Source organism: Bombina bombina, chromosome 2 (genome assembly GCF_027579735.1).
Source record: "Bombina bombina isolate aBomBom1 chromosome 2, aBomBom1.pri, whole genome shotgun sequence".
In the NCBI taxonomy this organism is placed as follows: domain Eukaryota; kingdom Metazoa; phylum Chordata; class Amphibia; order Anura; family Bombinatoridae; genus Bombina; species Bombina bombina.
The window spans coordinates 1,354,424,453-1,354,446,773 of NC_069500.1; the positions used below are offsets into that span (position 1 = coordinate 1,354,424,453).

General features: G+C 38.1%; 1 protein-coding gene across 4 annotated transcripts in view; it reads left to right on the forward strand.

Moving 5' to 3' along the window:
- IMMT (inner membrane mitochondrial protein) overlaps positions 1-22,321 on the forward strand; it is a 138,739-nt gene that overhangs the window by 6,127 nt on the left and 110,291 nt on the right. For all 4 annotated transcript variants that reach the window (XM_053704263.1, XM_053704264.1, XM_053704265.1 and 1 more), the window contains exon 2: positions 15,122-15,192. In XM_053704263.1, the coding sequence (XP_053560238.1) occupies positions 15,122-15,192 (71 nt within the window). The remainder of the gene's footprint in view (positions 1-15,121; positions 15,193-22,321) is intronic.

The window sequence follows — 22,321 nt, forward strand, 5'->3', positions numbered from 1 at the left end:
TGGGCATAATACACGTGTAGTGCGCATTGGCATTTAGCAGCCTTCTAATTACTAAAAAGCAACGCCAAAGCTATATATGTCTGCTATTTATGAACAAAGGGGATCCCAGAGAAGCATTTACAACAATTTAAGCCATAATTGCACGAGCTGTTTGTAAATAATTTCAGTGAGAAACCAAAAGTTTGTGAAAAAATTAGTAAAAAAGTGAACGATTTTTTGTATTTAATCGCATTTGGCTGTGAAATGGTGGCATGATATATACCAAAATGGGCCTAGATAAATACTTTGGGATGTTTACTAAAAAAAAATATATACATGTCAATGGATATTCAGAGATTCCTGAAAGATATCAATGTTCTAATGTAACTAGCGCTAATTTTGAAAAAAAAAATGGTTTGGAAATAGCAAAGTGCTTCTTGTATTTATTTCCCTATAACTTGCAAAAAAAGCAAACATCATGTAAACATTGGGTATTTCTAAACTCAGGACAAAATTTAGAAACTATTTAGCATGGGTGTATTTTGGTGGTTGTAGATGTGTAACAGATTTTGGGGGTCAAAGTTAGAAAAAGTGTGTTTTTTTTCATTTTTTTCCTCATATTTTATAATTTTTTTTTATAGTAAATTATAAGATATGATGAAAATAATGGTATCTTTAGAAAGTCCATTTAATGGCGAGAAAAACGGTATATAATATGTGTGGGTACAGTAAATGAGTAAGAGGAAAATTACAGCTAAACACAAACACCGCAGAAATGTAAAAATAGCCCTGGTCCCAAATGGACCAAAAATGGAAAAGTGCTGTGGTCATTAAGGGGTTAAAGGGACATAAAACCCAAAACTTTCTTTCATGATTCAGATAGAACGTGCAACTTTTAACAACTTTAGCAAATTTTCTTTGTTCTTGTTATCTTTTGGTGAAAGCATGGACGTAAACTCAGGAGCGTGCGTGTCTGGAGCAGTATATTGTAGCAGTTTTGCAAGAAAGTTGACGATTTTGAAAGAGCACTCAATGGCAGCAAGATTTCCTGCCACCTACCTAGGTATCTCTTCAACAAAGAATATAATGGGAACAAAGCAAATTTGATACTAGAAATAAACTGGGAACTTTGTTAAAATTGTATTCTCTGTCTGAATCACAAAAGGAAATGTTTGGGTTTTATACCCCTTAGATTATCTTAATTATTTGCAAACAAGAAATTGGTAGCACAATACACATTTCTTAAAGGGCCATTATAGGAAGAAATAAATACATGCTGTAAATTGTAAGAGCTTTTAATTGTAAGGCTAGCAGCCCTGCACCTCTGTGTTTAACTCCTGCACAACTGAGCTGTGTGACTAGCTGTGTGGTAGAATCGGCAGCAGTTCCTGTTCAGGACCATTAGTGCTCTGTGGGTATTTCTGCTATGTGTTTAACTCCTTTGCAGGGGCTTAAAGGGACACTGAACCCAATTTTTTCTTAAATGATTCAGATAGAGCATGGAATGTTAAGCAACTTTCTAATTTACTCCTATTATCAATTTTTCTTTGTTCTCTTGCTATCTTTACTTTAAAAGTAGGAATGTAAATATCAGCAGCTAGCCCTTTTTAGGTTCAGCACCATGGATAGCGCTTGCTTATTGGAGACTTACATTAACCCACCAATAAGCAAGCATAACCCAGGTTCTCAACCAAAAATGGGCCGGCTCCTACACATCACATTCCTGCTTTTAAATAAAGATAGCAAGAGAACGAAGAAAAATTGATAATAGGAGTAAATTAGAAAGTTGCTTAAAGGGACATTCAACACTGCCCACAACAATAATCTATGTTTCTAAACTAAGTATTAAGAGCAAGCTTCAACGTTCCCCCTTTCTCTTACTTACTGCCTTTACTGTTCAATCCTCATCGATAACTTCAAAATTTGTCTCCTAATATGGCTGCTTAACTCCCCCCACTGTGACGTATAGCTCGTCTTCTTCAAACTAGCCGGCAGTTATATCCCATTTCTCCTACTTCAATCCCAGCGCGTTCACGGGTGTTAGCGCATGCGTGATACAATAGGAACATTAAAAGCGGAACCATAATAACCCAAGTTGTTTCCGTTCCGATTATCTTACTTATAGTACTCCATTACGTAATATAAGCGTAACGGAAACAACTTGGATTATTTTGGTTCCTAGTATATTGCGCATGCGCTAACAGCCGTGAACGCGCTTGGATTTCAGTCCGGGGAATGGGCTCTCATTGGCTGATAGTTTAAGAAGGCGAAGACGTCACGGTGGGGGGAGTTAGGAAGACATGTTAGGACACCAATTTGGAAGATAACAATGACGATTCAACAGTGAAGGCGGTAAGTAAGAGAAAGGGGGCACCTTGGAGCTTGATCTTTTTATTTAGTTTTGAAACGTAGATTAATGTTGTGGGCAGTGTTGAATGTCCCTTTAAACTTGCATGCTCTATCTGAACCATGAAAGAAAAAAAATTGAGTTTAGTGTCCCTTTAACATAGCATTGGTCTCTAGTCTTAACATTTTTCAACTAAATTTGCTCTTTAATGACAGCTTCTGAAAGCATCATGCTGGCAAAAAGCCATGTATATGCTTGTCTCAATACAAAGTGACATCTTCTGGTGACATGGTAGCTTATCTTGACGCATGTTGCCTTGCTTGTGATTAGAGGCAATTTGGGGATGAGCTATTGAAGCAGAAGGAACCACTTGATAGTCACTTGTTCTATTTGGAAAACTAGATGTATTATTATTATTATCGTCAGTTATTTGTACAGATTCCTCAGCGCTAATTTACAAATGAAGGTTACAGAGTAACAAGAGCTGAGAAGGCTGTAGTTAGGTGAGAGTTTGAAAGGCATTTAGAACATTTGTTTTTGGGGAACATTTATTGTTCTGAAACTTGAAGTATTGAATTATAGAGATGGACAGTTCCATAAGCAGCTTGTACACAGGACATGCTTTATCATGCAGGTCTTTTCTAAGAGCCATGAAGGTCACTGCAATTTGTCATTTTGATTAAAGGGATTTAAAATGAAAAAAAAAACCTATTTTGTGATTCAGACAGACAATTTTAAAAAAAGTTTCTAATTTAGTTTTATTATCAAATTTGCTTCTTTCCCGTGATATTCTTTGTTGAACAGATACCTGGGTACGTGTCTGGAGCATTACATAGCAGGAAACAGTGCAGCCATCTAGTGCTCTTGCAAACTGATAACATAATTCCAAAACTGCTACCATATAGGTGCTCCAAACATGGGCAGGTTCCTGAACTTACATAACTACTTTTTAACTAAAGATACAGAGAGAATAAAGAAAAATGGATAATAGAAGTAAATTAGAAAGTTGATTTAAATCGCATGTCTGGATCACAAAAGAAAATGTTTGGGTTTCATATCCCTTTAACCCCTTCGCTACCAGGAATTTCAGAGAAAAACTTGCCCAAAATACCGGATAATTTTTAGCGTTTTTGCTATCACTCCATTTAAACAGAAATAGAACTTTTTTTTAATTGTATTTATTTACCTGCATGCGCACGTGCGCTTCATCAGAGGCTACAGGCACTGTCCTGATTACTTGGACTCATCCAGTATCTGCAGCAACGGCTGTTACTGAGCGGTTATAAGTTGTTGTTATTATTATTATTATTATTATTCTTTATTTATGAAGCGCCCTCAGATTCTGCAGCGCTGTTCATAGGTAGCAAAGATAAAAGGACAGTACAATATGAGACACCAGACAGAATTTAACAAACAAATACAGGAGGATTTGGGAGCCCTGTTCCCGTGGGAACTTACAATCTAAATGGGTAGGAGGCTTAGAAACAGGAGGTGGGGACTGCAATGGTGAGAATGATGATAGTGTGAAGTTAGATGAGGGCAGCTATTAGGCAAGTGGAATTCATTAGTTACTGATTTGGTTATAGGCTTCCCTGAACAAGAAGGTCTTTAGGGAGCGTTTAAAGGAGGAGAGGTTGGGGGAAAGTCTGACAGCACGAGGAAGTGCGTTCCAGAGGGTTGGTGCCGCACGAGAGAAGTCCTGTAGTCTAGCATGAGAGGAGGTGATGGTAGAAGAGGCAAGGAGTAGATCGTTGTTGGATCTTAGGGGACGGGCTGGAGTATATTTGTTGATGAGTGAGGACAGGTATGGGGGGGCTGCATTGGTAAGGGCTTTGTAGGTCAAAGTGAGAATTTTGAATTTAATTCTGCTGTGAATGGGGAGCCAGTGAAGGGACTCACAGAGGGGTGCGGCAGATACAGAGCGTCTGGAGAGGTGGATTAGCCTAGCAGAGGCATTTAGGATGGATTGAAGGGGGGAGAGGCGGGAGAGAGGAAGGCCAGTTAGTAGGTTGTTACAGTAGTCAAGCTGGGAAATTACTAGGGAATGGATTAGCTGTTTAGTAGTTTCAGCACTCAGAAAAGGACGAATTTTGGAGATATTGCGTAGGTGGTTGCGACAGGATGAAGAGAGCGATTGGATGTGGGGTATGAAGGACAGAAAGTTATATACCTTCACTGCTCATTTTGTACTTTTCTGAATCAGGTTTATTCTGATATTTGTTTATTGCATGAAATCTGTGAATATTATATATTATTTTTTTTAAGTAGACAACACAAGGTATTGATCTAGGCCCATTTTGGTATATTTCATACCCCCATTTCACCACCAAATGCGATCGTATAAAAAAACAAAAAACTTTTTTACAAACTTTGGGTTTCTCACTGAAATCATTTAAATACCACTTGTGCAGTCATGACATTGTAAAAGCTTCTCTGGTCAGACATACATTGTTTTTGTGGTAATTAGAATGCTGCTAATTGCAGCTGTGCACCACACTTCTATTCCCTTAGTGAAGGAGTTAATCAGGTAGCTTGTAAGGTTAAAGTGAATGTCAAATTTCATGATCTTAGGATCTGGCAGACAGTATGCAGTTTAGATTTTGTTTTTATTAATTTTAATATATATTTATTTTCTGCAGTGTAGTGATCTTCCTCAACCCTCTCACCTCCCCTGATCTCCCAAATCGCTCTCTAAACCTCCCACTAATCCTTTGGTACTGCCAGTACCTAATACATACATATTTTTTTTTCTTTCTTTAGTGTAGTGGTCCTAACCCCCCCCCCCCTCTGTCGATAGGTAGTTAGGGCCCCCCAATCCACCATTTTTTTTTGTAGTGTAACTCCCCATCCCTCCCTCTCCCTTCATTTTTTCCCCTGCAGTGTAGGACCCATCACACTACCCCTCCACCCCCTCCGCTGCTGAGTCGCCCACCCACCTCCTGCTTTTCCTCCCACACCTTTTGCCAACACCAGCAGATGATCGTTTGACGTGACACACACACACACAGTGTAACAATCTGGCTTCATATGGAACTACATTTAGCCACCAATCGGCAAGCGCTACCAGGTGTTGAAGCAAAGATGGGCCAGCTCGTAATCGTACATTGCTGCCTTTTCAAATAAAGATACCAAGAGAACAAAGAAAAAGGGATTATAGGAGTAAATTAGAAAAGTTGCTTAAAATAGCATGCTCTATCTGAATCATGAAAGAAAACATTTGGGTTCAGTGTCCCTTTAAACACTGGCTTCAGTTAGTTTACCATTGTGTATATAAATATACACAGAATTAGATAGATAGGACAACTTCGGGACTGGACTGTTAAATTGTTTTATGAATGGTAATACTGTACTATATAACGCATGGCTTGTCAAAAGCAGCACAAAGGAGCCACAACTAGAATGCTACTTCTGGCTGCTGCCTTTTGAATAATCCTACATACATCTGTGTATAAATTAATTGCTTGGATTTTATAAACATTTGCCAACCCATGGTAAAACACTCATTCTCATAAACACTGAGAAAAAGAACAGTGATGGAACAGAGGACTGAATAAAAATGCTGGTGCACAAAATATTCCACAATGAAGCAAAATAAGTTTGGACACTCCCTGATCTAGTGACTCAAGAGTTCCAGAGATGTGGTGAGGTTAAGGCTGAATAACTGACTGTGTAGCCTCAGTCGTAAATTCTTCTAATGAAGGCAAATACCACTTCCAGCTTACTGATATCCACACATGCAAAGGGAACTAAACTGAGGATTGAATACAATTGAATACAATTGAAATATATTTTTAACCCCTTAGCTGCTGCTGCACAATTTCCACCCATGTACTGAGCTGTTTTGGAGTTTTTAGATGCTCACATTTATGATTAAATCTTTTTTTATTCAACATTTAAATATGCAATACAAAATCAAGTCAGTCACAATAATATGATAGATACAATATCTAGCCTCTATATAAACAAAGTCTGTATAGACTCAGGTTCATGTTAGAAGATTGTAAGATCCCTGCAATACAGATTAGTTGCTTTGAATTGGTCTTGGAACCTGAGTCAACATTTCTCATTAGACTCCATCCTTGGTTCCCCGAAAGGGTAGAAACAATATTAATGTCCACAAAATATCTCTTATCCCCCCCCCCCCCTTCCCTCCCGCCGCAAAGTCCATCCGGAAGGAGTCTATAAAGCTCCAGGCTGTTGACTCTTTGTATGAGCAGGAACAAGTTATAACATTGTAAATATATACTATAAACAAATATAACTTTATAAACATAAAATAAGTATCATTAGACTGTTAGCAAATCTGTTTTCATCACTTCGCCACAATCTTCCTTGTCTAAATTCACTAGTTACCTCCGTTGCTCAAAATCTATGTGAAAATATAATGTGTTCATGAATCTATAGTAGTATGTTATCTTTAAGGTAGTTCTCCCATCTCACCCCCCCCCCCCCCGATCCTCCTCAGATATGTCATCTAAGTTTTGCTATATTTTCTCCTTCACTCCCCAACATCCAATAGTACCATATCTTCTGGAAAGTTTCTGATGTACCCTGTATGTGAGCAGCTGATTCGTACATAGAGTATGTTTGCTTGTATTTGGACATTATTTCCGACCAAGCAGGTACCCCCGTCTTCCAGTACCTTGCTATGCTGACTCTAGTAATAGTGCATAATATTCTAATGAAAGCATTAATGTGTTTATTAAAGGTGGGTAGATCTTCGTGTAAAAGAACTTGTGCTATTTCTAGGTGTATATTCTCGTCTAGAAGACCACTCAAGAGCCTAGAAAGTTTCTTCCAAATAGTGTTAACCCTGGGGCACTCCCACCACATATGGAGGTAGGTACCCACCTCTTCACACCCCCTGTAGCAGAGTCTAGACCCACCCCTGACCGAGTGTGCTGTTTGAATAGGGGTCAGGTACCACCTAAAGGAGGTCTTGATAATGTTTTCTCTAAGGTCTGCACTTAAAGGGACACTCAGGTTAAATTAAATTTACATGATTCAGATACAGCATGTAATTTTAAACAACTTTCCAATTTACTTCCATTAAAAAAAAATGTGCACAGTCTTTTATATTTACAATTTTTGAGTCACCAGATCCTACTGAGCATGTGCAAGAATACACAGACTATACGTATATGCATTTGTGATTGGCTGATTGCTATCACATGGTACAAGGGGAGTGGAAATATACATAACTTTGAAATTTGTTATAAAAAAATCTACTACTCATTTGAAGTTCAGACTAAGTGCTATTGCATTGTCTTGTTATCTTGCATTTGTTGATTATGCAAATCTAATGTGTTGACTGGTCCTTTAATTAGGATTTCTATGAGTCATGGAACATGTCCCATTCTTCCTGTTCTTTTTCCACACCCAAATCCGCCTCCCACTTGAGTATTAGAGGGGACTTGGACTTAAGTCTAGCTGTCTGCAAGTCAAGGTAAATGAGTGATATTGCATGCTTAGGTCTATTGGGGGAACTACACAATCTCTCTAAATTTGTATTAAGTTGAGGAGTGCTCTTGGAAACATATGTGCGTATCGCTGATGCTATTTGTAGATATAAGAACCACTGAAGTGGTAATGGGTCAATTTTTTGGCTCAGTTGTAAATAAGAGAGGGGTGACCCATTACTCACCACGTCTACGACTCTATAAAGTCCCTTATTCTCCCATTTACCCACCATTGATACCCTAGCCTGTTTCTTATCTCTGAGAAAGCTATGGAGGGCCGATTGGATTGAATCAAGGTCTTGTTTGTTGACTTTTATTGGTAAAACTCTAAATAGTTATAACACCCTTGGTAAGATATTCATTTTAATAGATGTTAGCCTCCCATACCATGAGAAGTTATATGTCTGCCATCTGTTAAGGTCCGAGCGAATTTTCTTAAACAGCAGAAGGTAATTTTGTCTGTAAAGGCTAGAAGAATGTGGGGTCAAGTTTATTCCCAAGTATTTAATACTATTTTTGGACCACCTGAATTCAAAATTGGTTTCAATAGTTTTCATCGTGTGTTTTGGAAGATTAATGGGAAGGGCCTCACATTTATCCAGTTTAATTTTATACCCTGAGATAGAGGAAAACTCTTGGATAGTATTGTACAAGGTGGGGTAGCGTCAGGAGTGGTTTCGTTATTGTCAGCAAAATGTCATCTGCAAACAGAGTTATCTTATGAGTGCACCTCCCAATCTGCAATCCCGCAATATCCGGGTTATTCCTAATTGAGGCTGCAAGGGGCTCTATACACAACGCAACTAAAAGTGGCGTGAGGGGGCAACCCTGCCTGGTACTGTTTCGAATTTGGATTGTTGCGGACTGGTGTCCATTTGCTCTAACTCGTGCCGAGGGGTTGGAATAAACATTCCAAAGTGCAGTGAGAAAGGATCCATTTTTCCATTACTGTCCACATATACTGCCAGTCCCCTCTGTCAAATGCATTCTCTGCATCCAGGGAAAGGAGCAGAGAAGGCACTCCATTGTCAGTCAGATAGTCCGTCACCACCGTCATTCTCCGTACATTATCAGGAGCTTCCCTCCCCATAACAAAGCCCACCTGATCTGGGTGTATCATCGTCTGGATTATCTGTCTGAGTCTATTAGCCATCACTTTTGTCACTATTTTTATGTCCTGGTTTATTAACGAGATCGGCCTATAGTTGTTGCAGTATTTTGGATTTTCCTGGGTTTTGGTAAAACAACTATTTTAGCTTGGAGTAGTTCTGACGGGATCTCATGGCCCTCCATAATATGATTTGCGAACTTAATTATTAGGGATGCACCGAAATGAAAATTCTGGACCGAAACCGATACCGAAAATTCAGGATGATATTGGCCGAAAACCGAAATTGTTTATTTCTTTTTTTTTTTTTTTTAATATTTTTGTTGAGGAAATAGGATACATACACTTTATATAATAAATGCAATAGAACCGTTAAACATTACAAATCTGATTATAGTTATGCATCAATATTGAAAATCCTCCTTTTTTAGTCCCCAAACACAGTGGTGCAGATCACTCTTGGATCTGTTCTGGAGCTTAAGAAAAACCAAAGGGGTTAATGTTCAGCATAAAACAAAAATAAAAGTTTAGATAGGAATTAACTGCATCACATGAAAGTATAAGCAAAATATGAAGAAACTACTAGTTTCTAATAAGTACAAAATGGATGCAGGAGTCAGGACTGGTTTCTATATTAGTACAGCTCTCACAAAGGCAAGCCACTATCATTTATAAACTTGTACAACTTGGTAAAGCGGATAAACGTGTTTTTTGTTTTCTCTTTTGATTTTTGTCTTTCTTTTTTTTGTTTTTTTTGTTTCTTTAGATGTCTTAGGCAGCTGTAAACATATACTCTTAATATGTTGTTATACTTCCCTCTCTTGGTCGTAAAAATACGGTACAAACCCTGATATGTAAAGCCCACAGCATCCAATCAAAAACCCCCCTCTAAAGTTAAGTTCTTGGTATTGCCTCTCTATGGAATATACTGGGCTTCCCATCCCCGGTCCCGGCCGCAGACCACGCACGGGCGGCCCACTTTACTATCTACTTTCTTTCAAGAACAGAGGCTAGGTGCATAATAAATTTCCCTTTTTCAAATGTAAGGTTGTGTCCCCCTAGGAGCCCCCCCCTAAACCCCGCAGGAAACATATAAAATTATAAAAGGGTATTGATGCTATGTCTGTGCCCCTTTTAAGATATCCGTGTGCGTGTAGTTCAAAAGCTTATCTACACTCTATTTAATGCAATAACAGGAGGGCTTGAAACTAGGCGCTCAAGGACATTATACATGTAGAGGAATACTAACTAATCTTTTAAACGTACAGGCTCTATATAAGAAGAGGACCTATTAAAACACGAACAAAAACAATTACCATACTTAAGATAACAGTGATGAAATATTTATAACAGTATCAAGCATTGGCTGGTTTTAGGAAGTCCCAGCAAGGATCCATGTTAGAGTGTTTATTTGAGTTCCCTTCCTCTGGCTTTAGTGGGTCCCGACAGTGTAGCTTTGAGAACAGTCTGTTAGAAACCATGCTGCCGAGATAGCGGAGTATATCCAGCGGCTTAGGTATAGCCGTTTCCAGTGAGACTGGGGTGTTATCTTTATATATCCTAAGGCGTAAGTCTCCCTTGTCTCCCTGTTCGCCGGGTGCTTCAGTGTCGTAACCGCTGAACTGTGGGTCTGTTTGAAGGGAAGTGCTGAACTTCTTTTTGCGACTGGAGGCCGTTGTGCCGTTAGCTCTGGCGCCATTTCTATGTTTAAATGAAGGAGCCGTGTTGAGTGGATTCTTGAAAGAGACAGGGCTCCTCTGCTCCTTATCTATCGTTTGAGGTTTGTCAGTTTGCTTGAGCAGCTGCTTTCGGGATGAAGCCTGGAGCGGTGGCCCTGCGCCAACTTTAATTTCTCTTTTGTCTCGTGGAGGGGAAGCCGCGGGAGCGCTCTTATCCTCGGCTCCCGTATCCACAACTGCCACCGCTTCGTCTTCCACTCCACACTCTGAGTTGCTGAGCTTCATGCATGGTTGTGTCAAAAGGTCCCAGGGAGCTCTTTGCAATAGGTCCATGAAGCGTTGTTCCATTCGCTCCATAAAAGCATCAATGCGGGTTATGAATGTCTTTTCCATTACGGCAGCCATATTTGTTGCGCAGCGATAGTTAGTGTTCTTAGGTAGTCTAGTACTGGGGAGATTCTTTTAGTACCAAGAAGCTGAATAAGTATGAGAATTTTATGTTTCTTAATACCAGTCCTGACAAGTACCCTCGGTAAAACCAAGGGGGGTAGCGCTGCCTGTCCAGAGCCGCCTCTCCAGGCCTCTATTGTCCACTCTCGTGTTCCGGCGTCAAAAATACAGATATTAGTGCAGATTATTCCTGTTCACTCACAGAACCAGCATTACTGGATCTTTTGTTTATTGTATCTCTGTAAAAAGTACCCTCCACAGGCGGATTGTTGGGTGATCTACAGGAGCACTGAGAAGATGCGACCGTCCACAGTCGCTGTTAGGACACGCCCCCGTTTATTTCTTTTTTTAACTAAAGTGTGTGTGTGTAGCTGAGAGAGCTTGTAGGCGGGAAAGCTCCAACAAATGGACATGGTCACTTGTACAGTAGGGCGTGATCTGCAGTGAAACTGGAGCTCTATAAGGGAGAGCGTGGTTATAGCCAGACAACAAGACGAGGTGGACATGTGTTTTGTTTTTGGGTGTAGTTATCCGTGCGATGAGCGTGGCTGCACCTGATCGTCTCTCATCATATCTCCGCCTAGTTCCTGGTTCGGGTCTCACACTGACCCGTCAGATTATATGTCCAGAGCCCCAAATGGAGTCTATCTGTCACCTATCACCAGGACCACTGGACTTAGCTACAACCTTACGTGCAAGGTGGTTATAGAAAGTTACTGTGCTTTTATGTATACACTGTCTGGTGGGTGCTAATTTGTACCAACTGTGTGCGAGCTTGGGGGTTATGCTTATAAAGTGTGCACGCATATTTGCCTCAGGCGAATAGAATGTCTATGCACAAGAGGTTGATGTATGAGCACTGTATATAAGGCTTAAAGATATTCACTGTGTGTGCTTAGGGCTGTGTCTGATAATATCAAGTGTTTATAAACATGTTACTTATCCTCCTTTGATATTTGTATTCACTATTCAGAACTTTGGTTTCCTTCTCTCCTGGTTTCAAATATCATCATGTAATGGTACTTATGTGTGTGCTCTGTGTACCATGCCAGTGCTGTGCTGCTCACCTTATGCTAAGGATAGACATGTAACGCAATAGAACAGGGGAGGGCTGTACATTTTTAGCCATTTTGGTCCTCTTTGGGCCGAAATTGGAATTGCACATTTTCGGCGGCCCAAATTTTGGTGCATCGCTAGTATTATTCTTTATTTAGTTCTGTGTAACAAAATCAGATTTAACCGTTTTTGTTTTGTTACCAATTATCAAAATAAAGTATAGTCCTAGAAAACTATTATTATATGCAAAACAGTAATTCAAGTAATGAACTCAAACAGCAGCTCTAGGCTGGCATCAAATTTAAAATATGCTACACAATAATTTTGCCGAAAATAAAAGGCAAAAAAACCGAAAACCGAAATAACAAAAAATGCTATTTTCGGCCGAAACTTTCTGCGGCCGAAATTTCGGTGCATCCATATTAATTATATGTGGGATTAAAACTGATTTAAATAGTTTGTACTACTCACCAGAGAACCCGTCCGGTCCTGGTGCTTTCCCTGGTTTGAGATCTTTAAGAACTGCTAAGATTTCTCCTTGCGAGACTTTGGCATTAAGTAATTCACGGCTTTCTCTGAAATTACACTTAAATTTGCAGATTCTAGAAAGTTCTGCTGTAATTGTTGGGTATTATTTTTGTAGTTTACTTTTTTACCGTCATATAGACTTCCATAATAGTTTGCGAATGTCTCCACAATCTCTTGTGGATGGGAGGTTAAATGACCCGATGTGTTTTGCAAGATTGGGATTGAAGATGCCTGATGGGTGTCCCTAATTTTTTTGGCTAAATATTTGTCTGGCTTATTTGCATAGAGAAAGTAATTAGATGCTCACATTTAAAGGGACATCCCATGTAAAATTGAAATACACATGGATGCATTTCAGGTATGAATAGAAGTATTTTTGTAATATACATGTATTAGCAAAAGTGCTTCTAATAAAAGCTATAGCTGTTTCAAAAGTGTATTTAAGTAAGCACCGTGCACCAGCATTTTAAACACAGCACTTGCTCAGAGAGCCTAAGGTACTTCTACCATCTGGTAATGATTCAATTTAATTGCCGACACTGGTGCTCTGAGTAGCTGTAGTATTTAAAATGCTGGTTCACTGATAATATTTAGCTTTACTTCACATGCACGTGCAGAGAAAAATATTAACACTAAAACACTGATAACTTTTACTAGAAGCATTTTTGCTAATACATGTATATTGCATATATGTTTCTATTCAAGAATGTAATTCATTTATGTGCATTTAAATTTGGACTGTAATGTCCCATTAAGCCCTACTGTAGGCCATTTTCAGTGAGAAACACACATTTATAGTTCCCCCCTCCCCAGCAGATGAAGCCCCTGTATTTGTCGGTAAAATGTTGTGTCTTATCGTATTGTTTCTCCACTGTACTGTTATCCTTGTACCCATGGGCAGCGCTGCGGAATCTGTCGGCGCTTTATAAATAAAGAATAATAAATATATATATCTCAAAATAACAAGAGTATTGCATTGATCAATGATACTTTTTTATTGGACTAACTATACATTTATAAGTTGACAAGCTTTCAGAAGAGTTCCTTCCTTTATCAAGTCTAAAGCAATACTGACCAATTCCTGAATGAATCTCTGGACTTACATGGCTACTCCAATCAACGTGTGTGTGTGTGTGTGTATATATATATATATATATATATATATATATATATATATATATATATATATATATATATATATATATATATATATATATATATATATATATATATATATATATATATATATGTATGTATGTAGAAAAAAATGTTTATGTAATCAAGTAGTTTTTTTCTAAACTCTATAGTGTAAAGGAGGAGTTATCCTCACAAATAAGTGCCCCTGGGTATACTTACAACTTTGAGTAGTATCTCATGGGAGCCCCTATGTGCAAATCAAATACATTTCTAAGCTTCAAAACAGGGCCTTTTTGATTGCGTGTTATAAGTGTAGAAAGTGTTAAAATTTGTATCCTTATTTTTTTTTAACTGTGCTTATTTAAACCCCCGTTTGAAAGGTAATTGCTTGCTCTTTCACACGGTGGGTCTTGGTGGTTTTTAGGACTTGAAGGGACATTATACACTAGATTTTTCTTTGCATAAATGTTTTGTAGATGATCCATTTATATAGCTTTTACAGGTTTTGTTTTTTAAAGATGTATAGTTTTGCTTATTTTAAAATAACATTGCGCTGATTTTCAGACGTCTAACCAAGCCTCAAGTTTTATGCGAATACTGATGTATACCCTACTCCAGCTTGCTCCTGTTTGTGTAGTCTTTTTTATGTGCAAAGGAAGGGGGAGGGGGTGTCTGAATATTTCCCACTTTCAGTGGGTGTTCCAGTAACCTTTTAAGAGGGCTAAACTGGTAGCTTCTAAGTAAGTTTTTAAACAGTTTTATACTGGATTTTATATCAGTATCTGTGCATATTATTCTTTTATAGTAGTGTCTATTACATGCAGTTATATGACAATAAGTGAATGCTGTCCCTTTTAAGAGAGCTCAGATTAAGGGGTTTGAATATTTACTCCCCCCCCCCCCCCCACATACAGTTCTGTGCAGTTGCCCAGTATTTCTGGGTTTCCAGGGCTTGGTTGCAACCCAGGATTCCCCCCCTCGTAGTGCCCTTGTAAGTCCTGGGCATTTGATTAGCTCAGAAAACGTGATGGCCCTCTCTCTGCATTAAAACCGTTGAGTGGACGAAGACTACGTGTCATCTGACATCCTTTTCTTCTCATACCTCTGTCCGCCCTTCACTAGACTGCTTATTCTTTTTATGTTTTTGTGTGGTAGCTGATCAAATTTCTTTTAAGTTCCGTTTATAAAACATAGTGGTGTGTTTGAAAAGTAAGAGTAATCGTTAAAAATGTTTCTATGTGATATTTTGTGATGCCGTGAATCTTTTTTTTTTTTCTAAAGCGTTAAAAAATAAAAAAATATTTGTTACAATTTTTAAGTAACTAGTTTTAGATGTCTTAAAACATAACCATATATTATTTGCTTTGTTTTCTTTTAGGAATGCCTCTGTGGTAAATCATCACTAAATTTACGTGCGCCAAGAGCCTACTCTACTGCAGGATCATCCGGGTAGGTTGCCGCTTGTTCTAAAGTAATATTGTGCTTTCATGTTTTCTTCTCCATAAATCTTGATAATTTATTTCTAAAGAAGTGAAAGACAGAGGTTTATTGCGGTGTCTTACTAAGACTGCCCATAGGCTCAGCCTAGGGTTGCGACCTCAGCCATTTATTCCTGGACACTTACGAGTTACACATGTTGCAGGGTGTGCAGGGAGGAATATGAATAGTGCTGTCCAGAAACACAATACATGTTCCTCCCTGCACACCCTGCAGCATGTGTAACTCATAAGTGTCTGAGGTGGCAACCCTAGCTCAGCCTCATCTGTACTCATTTATAGAAATCCTTTGTTTCTGACCAGTTAGGGTACTAGCCTTTCTCCCCCTTAAGTTCAGTCTTGAGTATGAGAATAAATTTCTACTATTGTTACAGGGACATGAACCCCACATTTTATTTTATTTTTGTGATTCAGACAGAGCATGCCATTTTAAAAAAGTTTCCACTTCTATGATCATTTTTGCATTGTTCACATGGTATTCTTTGTTGAAGAGGTACACACTGTAGGTAGGTAGCGTGCACATGTCTCCACATGGCAGGAAAGAGTGCTGCCATCTAGTGTTCTTGTAAATGTTTAACATTCTTCAAAAACTGCTGCCATATAGTGTTGCAGAAGCGTGCACGCTCCTGTGGTTACCTCTCTACTTGTCAACAAAGGATACCGACAGAATTAAGGAACTTTGATAACAGAAGTAAATTGGAAACTTGTCTATAATTGCTCTAACTGAATTATAAAAGAACTATTTTGGGTTTTATGTCCCTTAGTTATTTTTGTACTGAATTATGTTTCTACCATAATAATGCAACTTATTTTTTTTGGAAATCTTATATCCCCCCCCTCAGCATTATTGATCTAGGTTTGTCTGTTATTATGAGTGAACTATGTTCTTGTGTGAATTCATAATCTGCTTAAGCCATTTAACCTGCTGTGTGCCCAAATTGGTATAAAGTGAAACAGTGGACATTTCTTTTCTGCTGACAAAATTACTGCTACCTCATTACATAATAGAAGTGTGTGATATATATTTACCAAATTAAGAGACATTAAATGCTTTGAGATTGTAATGTAAAATGTTTAATTGCATATAGCAAAAAATAAATAAAAATGTTTGCATTATTTATTTTGTCCCCCTTTCATATAACTTTAAAGTGATGGTAAACTATACCCTTTATAAAATGAGATCTGGACTGTTATTGATATTTAGATGGAGTTTAATTTGTCAAATGTAATGAAGATCGGCTGTAACTTACTTTTTAATATAGATATAAAATTCAAATATGTGAGCGAATAGTTTGAATTGTTCTCCAATCCGGGATCTAGCTACAACAAAAGTGCCTTAAGGGGAGAGCGCTGATTTGAGAAAAATGCACACAGTTAGTTCACATAAAAAATTACCTTTTGAAGTGGGCAGCGGAGCGAAGGGGGTTTGAATTTAATATCTGCATTAAAAAGTAAGAGTGCATTTTCATTACATCTGATAAATTCAACGCAAATTAAAATGTCGTTAATATTCTGGATCTGTTTTTATAAAGGCGGAGAGTTTACCTTTGCTTTAATTTCCAATTTCTGTCAGAAGTGTAAATGCAGTCTCCAGACGAAAGTTCTATATTTTAAATCTCCCAAAAGTGTTGCCTATTTAGCTCAATAAGAAAAAGGCCCTGGTGCACTGGCCCTCACAGGATATGTGCGTATTCCGCAGAAAAACATAATTTATATAAGATCTTACCTGATAAATTAATTTCTTTCATGGTGGCAAGAGTCCATGAGCTTGTGACGTATGGGATATACATTCCTACCAGGAGGGGCAAAGTTTCCCAAACGCCTATAAATACACCTCCCACCTCACTCATACCTCAGTTTAAAGTATAGCCAAGTAAGTGAGGTGTAAAAGCATAAAAAGAGGAACAGGATAAATTGCTTTATATAAAAAAAATCATAACCCCCAAAAATTGGGTGGGTCTCATGGACTCTTGCCACCATGAAAGAAATTAATTTATCAGGTAAGTTCTTGCATAAATTATGTTTTCTTTCATATAGGTGGCAAGAGTCCATGAGCTAGTGACGTATGGGTTATAATACCCAAGATGTGGAAGTCCACGAGTCACTAGAGAGGGAGGGATAAAATAAAAACAGCTATTTCCGCTGAGAAATTAAATCCAAAAAAGAATTAAAGGGATAGTAAACCCCAAAATTTTCTTTTATGATTCAGATAGAACATACAGTTTTAAACAACTTTCCAATTTAATTCTATTATCAAATTTTCTTCATTATCTTGTTATCCATTGCTGAAGGGACAGCATTGTACTACTGACAGGAAGTTGAAAATATCTATTTAGCCAATCGCAAGAGACAAATGTGTGCAGGCACCAATTAGCAGCAGCTCCCTCTAATTTATGATATGTGCATATTCATTTTTTAACAAGGGATACTAAGAGAACGAAGACATTTGAAAATAGAAATTAATTTAAAGGGCCATAATACCCAAATGTTTAAACACTTGAAAGCAATTCATTATAGCTGTAAAAAGCTGACTAGTAAATATCACCTGAACATCTCTATGTAAAAAAGAAAGATATTTTACCTCAAAAGTTTCTCAGCAGCCACATTCCATTGTAAAGGACATCTAAGCAGCAAATCAGTATGTCTTTCCCGGGACAGCGGAAGGAGCGAGCTTTCGTGCACACTCATCTTATTTCCCTATTCAGTGTAAGGAAGTTTACAATGAATTCTCATGTTAAGTAAAATCTCATGAGATCACAGTAAAAGAGTTCATGACCTCAGCACTGTTGATGCTGATTGGCTGCTGCTCATTTCTTCATATTTTTTAAAAAATGTTTTACCTGCAGCTAGTCTGCAGCTGAGTATAACTTTTTACACAGAACTTACTCTGCTGGGCTGAGGAAATTGTGAGGTAAAATAGCTTCCTTTTTTACATAAAGATGCTCAGGTGATATTTTCCTGTCAGCTTTTTACAGTTATACTGCATCAGTTCAAGTGATTTAGCATATGAGTATTCTGTCCCTTTAAAAGAGTCTTAAAATGACATGCTTTATCTGAATCATGCAAGTTTAATTTTGACTTTCCTATCCCTTTAAGTATTCTTAAAAAAAAATAAAAAAAACTCAATCATAGGCAATAGAATCAAACTGAGACAGCTGCCTGAAGAACCTTTCTACCAAAGGCTGCTTCCGAAGTAGCAAACACATCAAAATGGTAAAATTTAGTAAATGTATGCAAAGAAGACCAAGTTGCTGCTTTGCAAATTTGATTAACTGAAGCTTCATTCTTTAAAGCCCAGGATGTGGCGACTGATCTAGTAGAATGAGCTGTAATTTGCTGAGGCGGAGACTGCCCCAAATAAGCTTTGTGAATCAAAAGCTTCAGCCAAGATGCCAAGGAAATGGCAGAGGCTTTCTGACCTTTTCTGGAACCAGAAAAAATAACAAATAGACTAGAAGTCTTTCTGAAATTTTTAGTATCCTCAACATATTTCAAAGCTCTTACCACATCCAAAGAATGTAAAGACCTTTCAAGAGTATTTTTAGGATTAGGACACAAGGAAGAAACAATAATTTCCCTATTGATGTTGTTAGAATTCACAACTTTCGGTAAAAATGTAAACAAAGTCCGCAAAACAGCTTTATCTGGATGAAAAATCAGAAAAGGAGACTCACAAGAGAGAGCAGACAATTCAGAAACTCTTCTAGCAGAAGAGAGAGCCAAACGAAATAACACTTTCCAAGAAAGTAGTTTAATATCCAAATAATGCATAGGCTCAAAAGGAGGAGCCTGCAAAATCTTTAAAACCAAATTGAGACTCCAAGGAGGAGAAATTGATTTAATAACAGGTATGATATGAATCAAAGCCTGAATAAAACACTGAATATCAGGAAGCTTAGCAATCTTTATATGAAATAAGACAGAGCAGAGATTTGTCCTTTCAAAGTATTTACAGACTAACCTTTATCCAAAAAATCCTGAAGAAACTGTAGAATCCTAGGAATTCTAAAAGAATGCCAAGAATAATCATGAGTGGAACACCATAAAATATGTTTTCCAAACCCTATGATAAATCTTCCTTAAAACAGACTTACAAGCCTGTATCATAGTGTTAATTACTGAGTCAGAGAAACCTCTGACTAAGAACTAAGCGTTCAATTTCCATGCCTTCAAATTTAGAGATTTGAGATCCTGATGGAAAACTGGGCCTTCAGACAGAAGGTCTGGTCTTATAGGACGTGACCAAGGCTGGCAACTGGATATTCGGACAAGGTTCGCATACCAAAACCTGTGAGGCCATGCTGGTGCACATAAGATTGTTTCATTATGATCTTGGAGATAGCCTTTGGAAGAAGAACCAGAGGCGGAAAAATGTAAGCAGGTTGGTAAAACCAGGGAACTGCTAGAGCACCCCTCATTTCCACCTAAGGATCCCTGGACCTGGAAAGGTATCTGGGAAGTTTCTTGTTCAGAAGAGAGGCCATCAGATATATTTCTGGAAAACCCCACATCTGTACAAGTTGAAAAAACACATCTGGATGGAGAGACCACTCCCCTGGATGTAGAGAATGATTGCTGAGATAATCGGCTTCCCAATTGTCTACACCTGGGATATGAATCGCAGAGATTTGACAAGAGTTGGATTCCGCCCAAGAAAGTATCAGAGAAACTTCTTTCATTGCTAAAGGACTGTGAGTCCCCCCTTGATGATTGACATTAGGGCTGCAACAACTAATCGGTAAGTTTTGATCATAAAAATAGTTGTCAACAAATCTCATTATCGATTAGGTGGTCAGCGATTAGTTGGTCAGTTGCACAGCACCAGCTGCTTTAATCTGATGATCTACTGCAACTAAGATTGTGCAAAAATTTTTTAATTTATTTATTTTTTTAATCTTTTTTCTATCCGATTAATCGGACAATAATTATCCGATTAATCGGATAGAAAAAATAATAATAAATAAAAATGTTTGCACAATACCATGTGCAGGAGTTCATCGGATTGAAGCAGCTGGTGCTGTGCAATAACCAACTAATCGCTGACCACCTAATTGATAATGACATTCTTTGACAACTATTTTTATGATCAATCTTACCGATTAGTTGTTGCAGCCCTAATTGACATATACCACTGTTGTGATATTGTCTGTTTGAAAATGAATGTAAAGTTCTCTCTTCAATAGAGGCCAAGCCTGAAGAGCTCTGAAAATAGCACAGAGTTCTAAAATATTGATTGGTAACCTCGCCTCTTGAGGATTCTAAAAACCCCTTGTGCTGTCAGAGACTCCCAGGCAGCTCCCCAACCTGTAAAACTTGCATCTGTTGTGATCACAGTCCATGTTGGACGAACAAAGGAGGCCCCTTGAACAATAAGGTGATGGTTTAACCACCAAGTCAGAGAGAGTTGAATGTTGGGATTTAAGTATATCAACTGTGATATCTGAGAATAATCCCTGCACCACTGGTGCAACATGCAAAGCTGTAGAGGTCTCATATGAAAACGAGCTAAGAGGATTGTGTCTGATGCTGCAATCATGAGACCTAAAACTTCCATGCACATACCCACTAAAGGTTTAGACAAGCTAAGACCAATTTAATTTGTCTATTGTCTGTCAGTCTTGGACACTGAATCTATTTGCAAACCGAAGAAGGTGACCTTTGTCTGAGGAATCAAGAAACTCTTTGGTAAATTGATCCTCCAACCATGTCTTTGAAGAAACAACATTTAGTTGTTTTGTGTGAGATTCTGCTAAATGAAAAGATTGAGCTAGTACCAAGATATTGTCCAAATAAGGAAACACTGCAATACCCTGCTCTCTGGGCACCGAGAACCTTCAATAAAAATATTGGTGCTGTTGCTAGGCCAAATGGAAGAGTGACAAATTTGTAATGCTTGTCTAGAAAATAGAATCTCAGAAAACAATAGTGGTCTGAATGAATTGGAATGTGAAAATAAGCGTCCTGTAAGTCTATTGTGGACATGAAATGACCTTGCTGAACAAAAGGCAGAATAGTCCTTATAGTCACCATCTTGAAAGTTGGGACTCTTACAAAACGATTTAAAGATTTCAGAACCAGGATTGGTCTGAAAGAATCTTCCTTCTTTGGGACAATGAATAGATTTGAATAGAAACCCAATCAGTGTTCCTGCTGAGGAACTGGTACAATCACCCCTGAATGCTCTAGGTCTGAAACACACTTCAGTAAAGCCTGATCCTTCACAGGGTTTGTTGAAACATGAGTAAGAAAGTATCTTCCCATGGGAGGTCTTATTCTGAAACCTATTCGATACCCTTGAGAAACAATATTCTGAATCCACTGATTTTGGACAGAATCTGTCCAAATGTCTTGAAATAACTTTAGTCTGCCCCCCACCAGAAGAACTGGTTTGACGGCTGCACCTTCATGCAGTCTTAGCGCTGGATTTGGTTTCTTATAAGGCTTGGATTTATTCTAGTTCGGAGATGGTCTCCAATTAGAGCCAGAGGGAAGGAGAAGTTTTCTGTTCTCTATTCTGACAAAAGGAACGAAAACGATTGGGAGCTTTAAATTTACCCTTAGATTTCTTGACTTGGGGCACAAAAACTCCCTTACCCCCAGTGATAGTGGAGATAATAGAATCCAATTGAGAACCAAACAAATTATTACCCTGAAAAGATAGAGATAATACTCTAGATTTAGACACCACATCAGCATTCCAAGATTTAAGCCATAAAGCTCTTCTAGTTATAAAAGCTAGACATAAATTTGACATTAATCTTAATGACATCAAAAATAGCATCACAAATTAAATGATTTGCATGTTAAAAAGTAAAAGAACAATGCTAGATAGTTCAGGATCTGATAACTGCTGAGCTAAACTGTCCAACCAAAAAGTTGAAGCAGCAGCGAAATCAGCCATAGAAATAGCTGGTCTAAAAATATAGCCAGCAATGTAAATATGCTATTCTAAGGTAAGATTCAAGTTTCCTATCTAAAGGATCCTTAAAATAAGTACTATCTTCCATAGGAATAGTAGTACGTTTGGCAAGAGTGGAAATAGCCCCATCAACCTTAGGGACCTTTCCCCAAAACTCTAGACT